Genomic DNA, 10,527 nt, shown 5'->3' on the forward strand with positions numbered 1-10,527 from the left:
TGATAACAGACAGAGGTTTCCTTTGTTTCTTTTCATTTCATGTTTCTTATCTAGCTTGTCTATCTCATAGATTTAAATCTCTTGTTACAGTTCACAGAATGCACCTTAAGCCAAGTTTATAGCTCATGATATGAATCCTTAAGCTAAAAAAGGACTTTAAAAAAGCTATTTAATGGCACACAGTCCTGAATGAATTGAAACCATTAACCACACTATTAAAGCAAACTCCTTAATGTATGGATACACTCAAAGAGTGGGACACCATTTTTTATTTTATAAATGGAGAACATGCTAAATGTGATAGGCTACAAGCCTACTAGGCCTACTTACAATACAACTTTTTCCTTGGTTTCTATTATATGTAGTCATCCAGTAATTTCTTTCCATGAAAGCAAAACTTTTTAAAAACGTGATTTCAAGGTACATCATTTCTTTCAAACCAAGGGAAATATTTCATTATTTAATATTGCTGTGGGAACACTACAGACTGCAGCTTTAACCTGGCTGTAGGAATAGAGGCATAAAGAAATGTCAGACTACAGGTTAGCCACCTGGACACTGAAACAATACATCTGGATGTGAATGGGGGTTGGGGATGGATGAAGGGGCTGGGGTGTTGGGTTGATGATGGTGGCCCACTTATCATATCTCCGCCCTCCAATGTTATAGCTCCTGTGAGGACGCCTCTTTAAATTGCCCTAAACTCCTTGAGACTGGCGCATTTTCTTTATCTTGGAGAAAGACAGACAGCTATTTTTAGCACGCTTTGGATCTGCACTTTCGCCTGCTTCATTTTAAATAAGGTAATTTTAAACAATCCTAAAATATTTTTTACTTTCTCTTGTCTAGGGATTCTCTTGTATAGCATGCTTCTATTAGCTGTGCTGCACACTGGCATTTAAAGGGGCGGATTTTGTGTAGCCTAGTCTCTGTCGAATAAAACAAGAGCTTTAGCAAAAGGATTTAACCGGTAAAACAAGCGACTGGCTTGTGGGTGAACCATTCGTTATAATTCGGCTGAGGGCCATAATCTTCAAGGGATCAAGGTAGGAGCAATCCAACCTATTGCAACGAACACAAAACTGACCTTGCATTCGGTCACGTTTTCATGCTATTTTGACATAGGATTCGATAGGCTGGAAGCGTAAAAGTTGTAAATGTGCTTCGATAACATAGTGGTGCCGATTTTTTGGACTAAAATAACGATATTGCATACAGTCTTATTCCGATTGAATTTCCTCTTTTTGTTTTCGTTTGAGTATTGTGCTTCATGGAGCAACGGGGCACCCGTAGCGACTGGGCTTTAAACATTCAGCCTATACCAAACTAGGACATTTCACTCTGCTGTAGCCTCGCATGCAATTTGTATTTCTAAATTATTGCTATTTGTGCAGTTCTTGAATTGTGGCAATTTCACTCATCACATTGTTTTCGCTTAAATAAAGATTTCCTTGGTAGACTGTCTCCATTGTGCGCGGACTCCGGCTGTATGTAGTGTTATATACAACCGGTTGATGTCACCCCCGTTTATTTATCAGTAGTCCACGAATACAGCACAGATGAGACACAAATAGTGCTGCAAATACATTGGGACGTGTCAAATGCTTATGTCACTGTACTTACTATGTAATAACACTAATAAGAACCCTACGGTAAAGTGTCAGTTTTACATACACCAATAGAGATTGTAGTATATGCAATTTACATGCATTGTGAAAATAGACACTATTATTCTTCTTCTTCTTAGGATTACACCTCAACATGAGTGATAAGGGCACCATCTCAACAAAAGAGGGAGCAGAGAAGAGGGGACGTGGAAGGCCAAGGAAACAGCCACCGGTGAAAAGTGGTTCTGATGTAAGTGTCTTTATAACACAACATTAGTTTCTCTGTGTATGATAGATCATGTGTAGGCCCTGGAGTTTGCCTGCAGAGGATAAACTAAGAGCCCTAGTTGGTTATGGCTCCCAGGCCTGGCTATGACCACCCAACTCGAGCCCCGGGTTTTCCTGGTTAGGTAATTAACCAGTCCCCCCCCCCTCCACCAGCCAAGGCTGTGTACATCTGTAATGGCCATCATGTGTTCTGGCAGGTTGTCCGTGATGTGTAACCTGAACCCCTTAAACCAGTAGTAACCCACATACTCTCCCTCTGCTTCTAACTGATCGGTTTATGTAAGCAAAGTAGAAGCAATGTTTTCCTGTAGCAGTCTTCACTGGTCTTCATAAAGCTATATTATTGTTGCGTTATAGTAAGCCACTACTTCCTACATACCTCTTGTTGTATGGTCTGATTTAAACCACTGTCATTTCTCTAGAGCTTGTTACAGTTAATAGAACTTGGCAGCCTGTGGCTGTGACCACCTGTTAGTCCTAAAGTAGCAACGGGTGTCAGTTGCACTGACCTTGAACAGCACACTCTTTGTGTCTTGAATAATAAAGTATTCAATTTAAGAAGGTGTGTGCTTCACATCATATACCATGTTGTGTTTGCCCTCCAAAAAAGACACTTCATTTATTGTTGCGCCCATAGTGTCAAACCTTGGGATGCAACATCTATAGAACCACCATTTCCATGTTTTCATCTTTGGCTGTAATGTTGTGCACAATGCCTGACCATTTCCCATATTTTTCTTTCAGGAACCCAGTGGGTCCCCTACCCCAAAGAGGCCCAGGGGAAGGCCAAAAGGCAGCAAGAACAAGACTGTCACCAAGGGCAAGGTAAGGCAATTTGGTAGCCCTATTTTTACACAACTGAGAGAATGTGACCTGCTACTGTCACTTACGCTTAGCAGTCATCCTGCCAAAACCTGCAGGCCCCTGTTGACCACAGGTTACCATTAGGGTCAGATGGAGCAGCTGTCACAAGCCCCTATAGTTTTAGCTGCCCCTATGGTTTTAACTTGATATTACCTGAGTTTTTACCCTCATCCTCATAGTCAAGCACTAAGTAACTTTCATGTCCCTATGACGGTTGATGACCCTTTTGTTATCACAAGGGTAGCTAACCTCATCAGGTTCAAAGGATGTCCTGTTGTTAAGTACGATTTATACGTTAACTGTACCTGTTTTGGCCCTTCTCGCCTCAAGTGTAAAAAATAACAGGACCAGAGCTTCCCTTTCCAAGATCTTGGTTTACTGGCTGCTTGAAGAGACACTCAGTTTTGAGTTAATACTTCCTCCTGGCTTCCTGTCCTCCAGCTTCCTGTAGCTTGTCATGCACAGTGTGGTGCAGGTGCAGCAGGCTGCAAGACTGTTTCCAAGCTGACATTACCCCCCCCCCCCCCCCCCCCCAACACACATCCCTAGTTCTTTTCTCCCTGTTGTCACCATAGCAACAGGCGAGTTCTATTCCTCGCCCCAACCCCCACGCTCCTCTAAGCGCTGTGTGTTGGTGTGTCTATGTGTATGTGCAGGGAAGGGATATATGTGTATATGTGCGTTTAGGTTCAAGGATAGATCTGAAGTGGGCTCAGGGAAGGGATATATGTGTATATATGAAAATGTGTTTAGGTTCAAGGATAGATCTGAAGTGGGCTCGTTTCTTCTTGCCCAGTTTCACCAGCTGTCTCTGAGCCCCAGACCAGGTGGCCAGCGAACTGGAGTGCCCTGTGTGCCGTTCCTGTCAGCTTCCAAGATAATAGCCAATGAACCTGATGCCCTCAAGCCATCTGCTTTCTTATAGGAGTATTAGTGCCCTCTAGTGACAGTAGATTAGCAGGTTTCTGTGCAGTTAGATTAATTGTTTGTTTTTCTTCCCTCGGTTTCTACAGAAGACACCAGCAGCCTCAACTGCAGGGATGAAACGCAGGGGAAGACCTAAGAAGGAGGTAAGAGTAATTCTTATTATCATAGGTCTTAATATTATGGTTAACTAATGCCTCCCTCAGTAATGTCCCTTGACTCTGACACACTCCTAAATTAAATAACTTTTTTTTTTCTCCATCGGTCCACTGTTATTGCAGTTCTGTAATGTTTTGCATGTTAGTAGCTACGTTTTTAAGATATTGGACTTTCAAGAAGCAAAGTTTCACGTGCCACATCATGATGCTGCAAAACACATTATTATGATGCTGCAAAATGCATTATCACGATGTTGCAAAACACATCATCGTGGTGCTGAAAACACATCATCATGGTGCTGCAAAACACATAGTCATGATAATGTGGCAAGTGACACTTTGCTTCTTGAAAATCTTAAAAAGTTGACTGCTGACATGCAAAACATTTTGGGACTGTATCAACAGTGGACTAATAGTTTTTGAATGGATTTTTTCTTTAAGTCGCCACTGTTCCCCTCCACATGCTCACTGCTGCCAGAAATCCCAAAGGTTAGAATGCTTATGGCTAGTTCATACAAACAAAATTATGTACAACGAACAATCAAACTCGTCGTCCGGCATGTTCCCTGGCGTGTCCTAAACAGACACCATTTTGTAACCTAGCAAACTCATTCCAGGTGAACTCCAAACCCACCACCCCTGTGATTGGTTGAATTAAGTTGGGGGAGGGTTTTCAGTGGCTGCTGCTTATCTTCCACTGATATTCAGCCATCAACAAAAAAACATGGCAGCTATTGTGTGTAAATTAAAACATTCAACTTAACCTTTTCTGTTTGCAACAACCAGCTACCAGGTGTGAAGTCAACTACACCTGGAGTATAGTGCTTCATTTGAAACAATAAATATTCCAGACAACTTGCATTGAAGAAACATTCAGGATTACTTTTTTGCAAAAACACAGATAGTTCTGATGAGGAATTGTTTAGTTCTGATGAGGAATTGACACATTTTGACCTAAAGCTGACCTGTGGGACTCGTCTTCATGCGATTCTGAAGACAGGTAAGGACGAGGTAAGCAATGATTGTTGAATTCTCTAAACACAACACTCTATATAAAATAAAACAATTTAAGACTTACATATATGACAATATAGTTTTGCTTGTTTTGAAGTAGTTGTGTTTTGCATTAAGGGGAATGTGTTCACTAGATGTTTTGTGGTATTGAATTTGTTGTTGATTAAACCTAAACCTTTAGCTGTACCTAACTGTAGATAACTATCCTTTCATGATATCTCATGTCATAACTCTTTATTTATCTTTAAGGGGGAACAAACACTGGCGGAGACCTGGGACTCTGAGGAGAAATATGAGCATCATCTTGCCAGCAGCAAAATGCTTGCTCTGTATTTATGTCAGGACAAAGAGCTGGAGCAGGAGGGATGGAGGCTAGGAAATAGTTCTTATGCAAGGGATATGGTGGAAGCTATGATGCAACTAGTGGCCAGTTGTACGCCAGAGATGTGTGAAAGTTTTAAGTCTGTATATCTCCCGGGCTTGATTGAGCGCCAGCGGAAAGAGCTCAAGGAACTCTTGGCAAGCCTGCACTGGACTGAGAGACTTATTAAGGCGTGCTATGCATCACTATGTACAGTTGAAGTCGGAAGTTTAAATACACTTAGGTTGGAGTCATTAAAACTCGTTTTTCAACCACTCCACAAATTTCTTGTTAACAAACTATAGTTTTGGCAAGTCGTCAGGACATCTACCTTGTGCATGACACAAGTAATTGTTCCAACAATTGTTTACAGATTATTTCACTTATAATTCACTGTATCACAATTCCAGTGGGTCAGAAGTTTACATACACTGTGCCTATAAACAGCTTGGAAAATTCCAGAAAATGGTGTCATGGCTTTAGAAGCTTCTGATAGGATAATTGGCATCATTTGAGTCAATTGGAGGTTTACCTATGGATGTATTTCAAGGCCTACCTTCAAACTCAGTGCCTCTTTGCTTGATATCATGGGAACATCAAAAGAAATCAGCCAAGACCTCAGAAAAGAATGTGTAGACCTCCACAAGTCTGGTTCATCCTTGGGAGCAATTTCCAAATGCCTGAAGGTACCACATTCATCAGTACAAACAATAGTACGCAAGTATAAACACCATGGGACCACGCAGCCATCATACCGCTCAGGAAGAAGACACATTCTGTCTCCTAGAGATGAATGTACTTTAGTGCAAAAAGTGCAAATCAATCCCAGCAAAGGACCTTGTGAAGATGCTGGAGGAAACAGGAACAAAAGTATCTATATCCACAGTAAAACGAGTCCTATAGCGACATAACCTGAAAGGCCATTCAGCAAGGAAGAAGAAACTGCTCAAAAAACGCAATAAAAAAGCCAGACTACGGTTTGCAACTGCACATGGGGGCAAGGATCGTACTTTTTGGAGAAATGTCCTCTGGTCTGATGAAACAAAAATAGAACTGTTTGGCCATAATGACCATTGATTTGTTTGGAGGAAAATGTGGGAGGCTTGCAAGCCGAAGGACACCATCCCAACCGTGAAGCACGGGGGTGGCAGCATCATGTTGTGGGGGTGCTTTGCTGCAGGAGGGACTGTGCACTTCACAAAATAGATGTCATCATGAGGATGGAAAATTATGTGGATATATTGAAGCAACATCTCAAGACATCAGTCAGGAAGTTAAAGCTTGGTCGCAAATGGGTATTCCAAATGTACAATGACCCCAAGCACACTTCCAAAGTTGTGGCAACATGGCTTAAGGACAACAAAGTCAAGGTATTGGAGTGACCATCACAAAGCCCTGACCTCAATCCTATAGAAAATTTGTGGGCAGAACTGAAAAAGTGTGTGCGAGCAAGGAGGCCTAGAAACCTGACTCAGGTACACCAGCTCTGTCAGGAGGAATGGGCCAAATTCACCCAATTTATTGTGGGAAGCTTGTAGAAGGCTACCCGAAACGTTTGACCCAAGTTAAACAATTTAAAGGCAAAGCTACCAAATACTAATTGAGTGTATGTAAACTTCTGACCCACTGGGAATGTGATGAAAGAAATAAAAGCTTAAATAAATCATTCACTCTACTATTATTCTGACATTTCACATTTTTAAAATAAAGTGGTGATCCTAACTGGCCTAAAACAGGGAATTTTTTACTAGGATTAAATGTCAGGAATGATGAAAACTGAGTTTAAATGTATTTGGTTAAGGTGTATGTAAACTTTCGACTTGAACTGTATGTTCTGTTATAGAGCTATTGAGGAACTGTCAAGTTCAAAACTTTATCAGCCATTTTATTTACAAAGAAAGAAAATGTGTCTTTGCCTTACAGACATGCTTTTATTGAGTCGATAGTGCACTAGAGTGAACCACTGTTACTTGTCTGAAACACAGATCAGTTGGTCTTTCATTTTACTTCATTCATATTGTATCTGCTTTGTATTATGTACATACTATTTTCTACATATTTACACATCCAACCCTTTTTGTTGTTGTTACTATTTTTTTTAGCACAAATGTATGTTAAGTTAATTGAGAATAAAACATGCACTGAAAATGTTTGTCTTGAGTGAGTCTTTGACCCAATTAGGTATAGTTGACTCCTAATAGATACTGTTGTTTGTATTGCAAATCAGTTATTGTAGTTGAAAGATTGATGCACTGTCTGCTGGTGACTTAGAGTATATTTAATCCAATTCCGTTTTGTCGTTGGTGTGAACCAGGAGAAACATGGGTTGACCGGTCTGTGTTTGGTGTCTTTTCAGGAAAAGGAGGAACAGACAGCCAAGGAATCATCATCTGAAGGAGAGGAGGAGGAAGACCAGTAAACTTGCTACCTCACTCTACCTACTGACTTCCTGTCAACCAGAGCTGGACTGAATCTCCAATACTGGTACCACCCGAACCCCTGTTCTACTGTTCACTCTTGCCTTCTAGCCAAAGGAAGGTCAACAACACAGTTCATCCAACCTCTATCTGCAAATGCACTGGAAAACCAATGGATGTTTCTCGACAAGCATATATCTATCAAAGAATCACAGGACAGGTGACAGACAACACTTTCTCTGTGGGTATGTCATGGTATTGCAAGTCTTTTATATTGGACTAAAGTATGCTCTGATGATGAGTTTTTGGACACACAGCTTTCAAAAGACTAGTGTATAGGACATTCTCTCGGCTTAGCGGTACTATTTTTTCCTTAACACCGGTATCTTGAGCTGGTATGGCATATACACTTATTTCCAGGTTTTCTATTGGACAAAAGGTGAGTTTTGCCTATACTTGCTTTTTAAGTGTGAAGTGGTTCATCTATCCATTACACCTACTTACCAGTGATCTCGAGGATATACAGTATGATCATTAAATATATGGTTATAGCAATGTTATTCATGTATAATCTCTGTAGTAGACATCTCCCTGTTACTCCTGATTGTGCAGAATTGTTCCTCCCTCCCACCCAAAATAAGCTGTCCCTTACTAGTCTCTCTGGTGTGACTTGTGCTTGTCTCCCTATAGCCTCTCTGGGGCGCCACTGGAAAAGGCTTGTGTAAACTAAAGTGTACTGTTATTAATCAAAGATCTGATCAGACTGATTGTTTTTTATCGTGTTCCTCCGGGTCATTACATGTCCTCAAATACCTGAGGAATTGTGCTGCTTTGACGTCTACGAAAACTCAACATAATAATGTCATAATGGCTTAAGGATGGGTAGGCATTCATTGAGTGGGGAGCTACATTCTCTCATCACTCCAGGGAGCTTTTATTGAACTCTGGCATCTGCTGTTCCTCTTAATGTGTTCCTCCAGTCTACAGTACTTGTTGCGACCCATCGCCACTTGGTCAGTTCTAGGTGAAACAAACTGTGGTTGCCCAAACTAGGAGCTGGATTGTTACTGTTGTGGCACTGTTTTATCCAATGGGTCTGTATAATAGCTGATCATTCCATTTCACCTCTTTACATGCCCAAGGCCCGTTCTGTGTCATCATCACTTTGTACAGGATGTTGAAATACTCTGCTCTGTCTGTGAGGATACAGTCAGTGTCTGCTGTCTACTCTAGAAAAACTGTTTTTTGTTGTTGTTTCGTTGTGTTTCTCAGTGTCAGGGATCTCTAGATCACAGTCCAGTTACTGGGTCTCCTCAAACCTACAAGCTGCTACAAACTCAGTTATAAAAACCCATAAAACTGCATTGTGCCTGACAAGGCCCAGAATCTCATACTCACTTAACTTTCCCATATTGCATTCTTCAACTGGTTTCAAATGTACAATGTAACCTCTTGCAAGTGTTTGAGAAATGTTTGTATTACATAGTCTGTATTTTCTGTATTTTTTAATCTGACTGTAGCTTGGTATTTTAAAGACAACTGCCTAGCTACTAGTGAAAGTGTGCTCATTTGCCCCCCCACCCCCACCACCCCGTTTTTAAACCTAGCTTAGACAGGTCACTAAGCCGATGTGTAAAGTCAGGGAGATCTGGCAGTTTTGCAAACTGTGTTCGCTGACTGTAGTCGATTAGCCAGCGTGTTCTATCTTTTTAATAAATCTTACTTCTGGTGCACTGAAATGTTAGCTTGGTTCAGGTTGTTCAGATTGTCATGTGTGTGTTTAGTGACAAAAACTGGGTGTTCTCTCCAGCTTGTAATTCCGTTGTAGGCCTCGTACGGCTTTGGCACCGTGCTCCTTTCCATTTATAAGTCCCTAATGGCACCCTATTCCCTTTATAGTGCGCTACTTTAGACCAGAGCCCTGTTCAAAAGTAGTGCACTATATAGGGAATAGGGTACCATTTGAGGGGCATCATGTTCATGTGGAACTCCGGTAATGAAATATATCCAATCACAGCTGCAACTATTTTGACAATGTACAATGCCCTTATGTACCAACATCATCCATGTACATTAATTCATGCAAAGTTGAGATGGGATCATTCTTTAAATGTACACTGTCTATAAATGTACAATGTCTATATTTCTATTGTGCCCTATGACAATTTGTATCCAGAAATGGTCAATAAATACAAGAATGTATAATTTGTTCGGTTGTCTTGTCCTGTATCCTCTTCACTTAAAATATATAGGCCTATGTTGTGAGACTAACAAAAGCTAGACTAATGTATAGATCTATTACACATAGCTTATTGCAGCTCTTTCCCAGTTTCTCCCAATTGTCACTGACGTTATCAAATGATTACAATGCCTGGATATGTACTCTTTCCATTTTATTTTTGCTTTACAACCAAACCATCCATAAAAAGTCCATAATCTCACTCTAAGATATATACAAGTTTACTTCATGGACAGTACAATCAAGCAACACAATCAGTCTTTTAACAAGTGTGTGAAACCTTGATAAGTCAAAATTACATAAAACAAATGTATTTTCATCAGTAGTTTATATCCTGTATTTCTTCAGAATTCACCACTGCAATTCCACAAAGAAACTGTTAATAGCAAACAGGGTTGCCATGTTTGGAACAGTGCAATGCATTTTAATCAAATGCATTATTACAGTTGAAGTCAGAAGTTTACATACACTTAGGTTGGAGTCATTAAAACTCGTTTTTCAACCACTCCACAAATTTCTTGTTAACAAACTATAGTTTTGGCAAGTCGGTTAGGACATCTACTTTGTGCATGACAATACATTTTTCCAACAATTGTTTACAAATTATTTCACTTATAATTAACTATCACAATTTCAGTGGGTCAGAAGTTTGCAT

At 40.5% G+C, this 10,527-nt stretch overlaps 1 protein-coding gene across 2 annotated transcripts; it reads left to right on the forward strand.

Moving 5' to 3' along the window:
- The first annotated feature begins 654 nt into the window (after positions 1 to 654).
- On the forward strand, positions 655 to 9,842 carry LOC115165804 (high mobility group protein HMG-I/HMG-Y). Of its 2 annotated transcripts, none has more exons than XM_029719193.1 (5): positions 655 to 803; positions 1,748 to 1,857; positions 2,640 to 2,720; positions 3,773 to 3,829; positions 7,573 to 9,842. In XM_029719193.1, the coding sequence occupies exons 2-5, from the start codon at positions 1,762 to 1,764 to the stop codon at positions 7,633 to 7,635; spliced, it is 297 nt and encodes a 98-aa protein (XP_029575053.1). In that variant the 5' UTR covers positions 655 to 803; positions 1,748 to 1,761; the 3' UTR covers positions 7,636 to 9,842. The 2 variants fall into 2 exon arrangements, with proteins under 2 accessions (XP_029575053.1, XP_029575054.1); XM_029719194.1 differs by lacking the exon at positions 655 to 803 and adding an exon at positions 873 to 1,046.
- Positions 9,843 to 10,527: the final 685 nt, after the last annotated feature.

Source organism: Salmo trutta, chromosome 28, assembly GCF_901001165.1.
Source record: "Salmo trutta chromosome 28, fSalTru1.1, whole genome shotgun sequence".
NCBI classification, from domain to species: Eukaryota; Metazoa; Chordata; class Actinopteri; order Salmoniformes; family Salmonidae; genus Salmo; species Salmo trutta.

What these genes read in the sequence shown, in the direction of transcription:
- LOC115165804 (XM_029719193.1), top strand. Translation starts at nt 1,762, where the DNA reads ATGAGTGATAAGGGCACCATCTCAACAAAAGAGGGAGCAGAGAAGAGG. An exon ending in CGGTGAAAAGTGGTTCTGAT is followed by an intron (nt 1,858 to 2,639) that starts GTAAGTGTCTTT and finishes TTTTTCTTTCAG; the next exon opens with GAACCCAGTGGGTCCCCTAC. An exon ending in AGACTGTCACCAAGGGCAAG is followed by an intron (nt 2,721 to 3,772) that starts GTAAGGCAATTT and finishes CGGTTTCTACAG; the next exon opens with AAGACACCAGCAGCCTCAAC.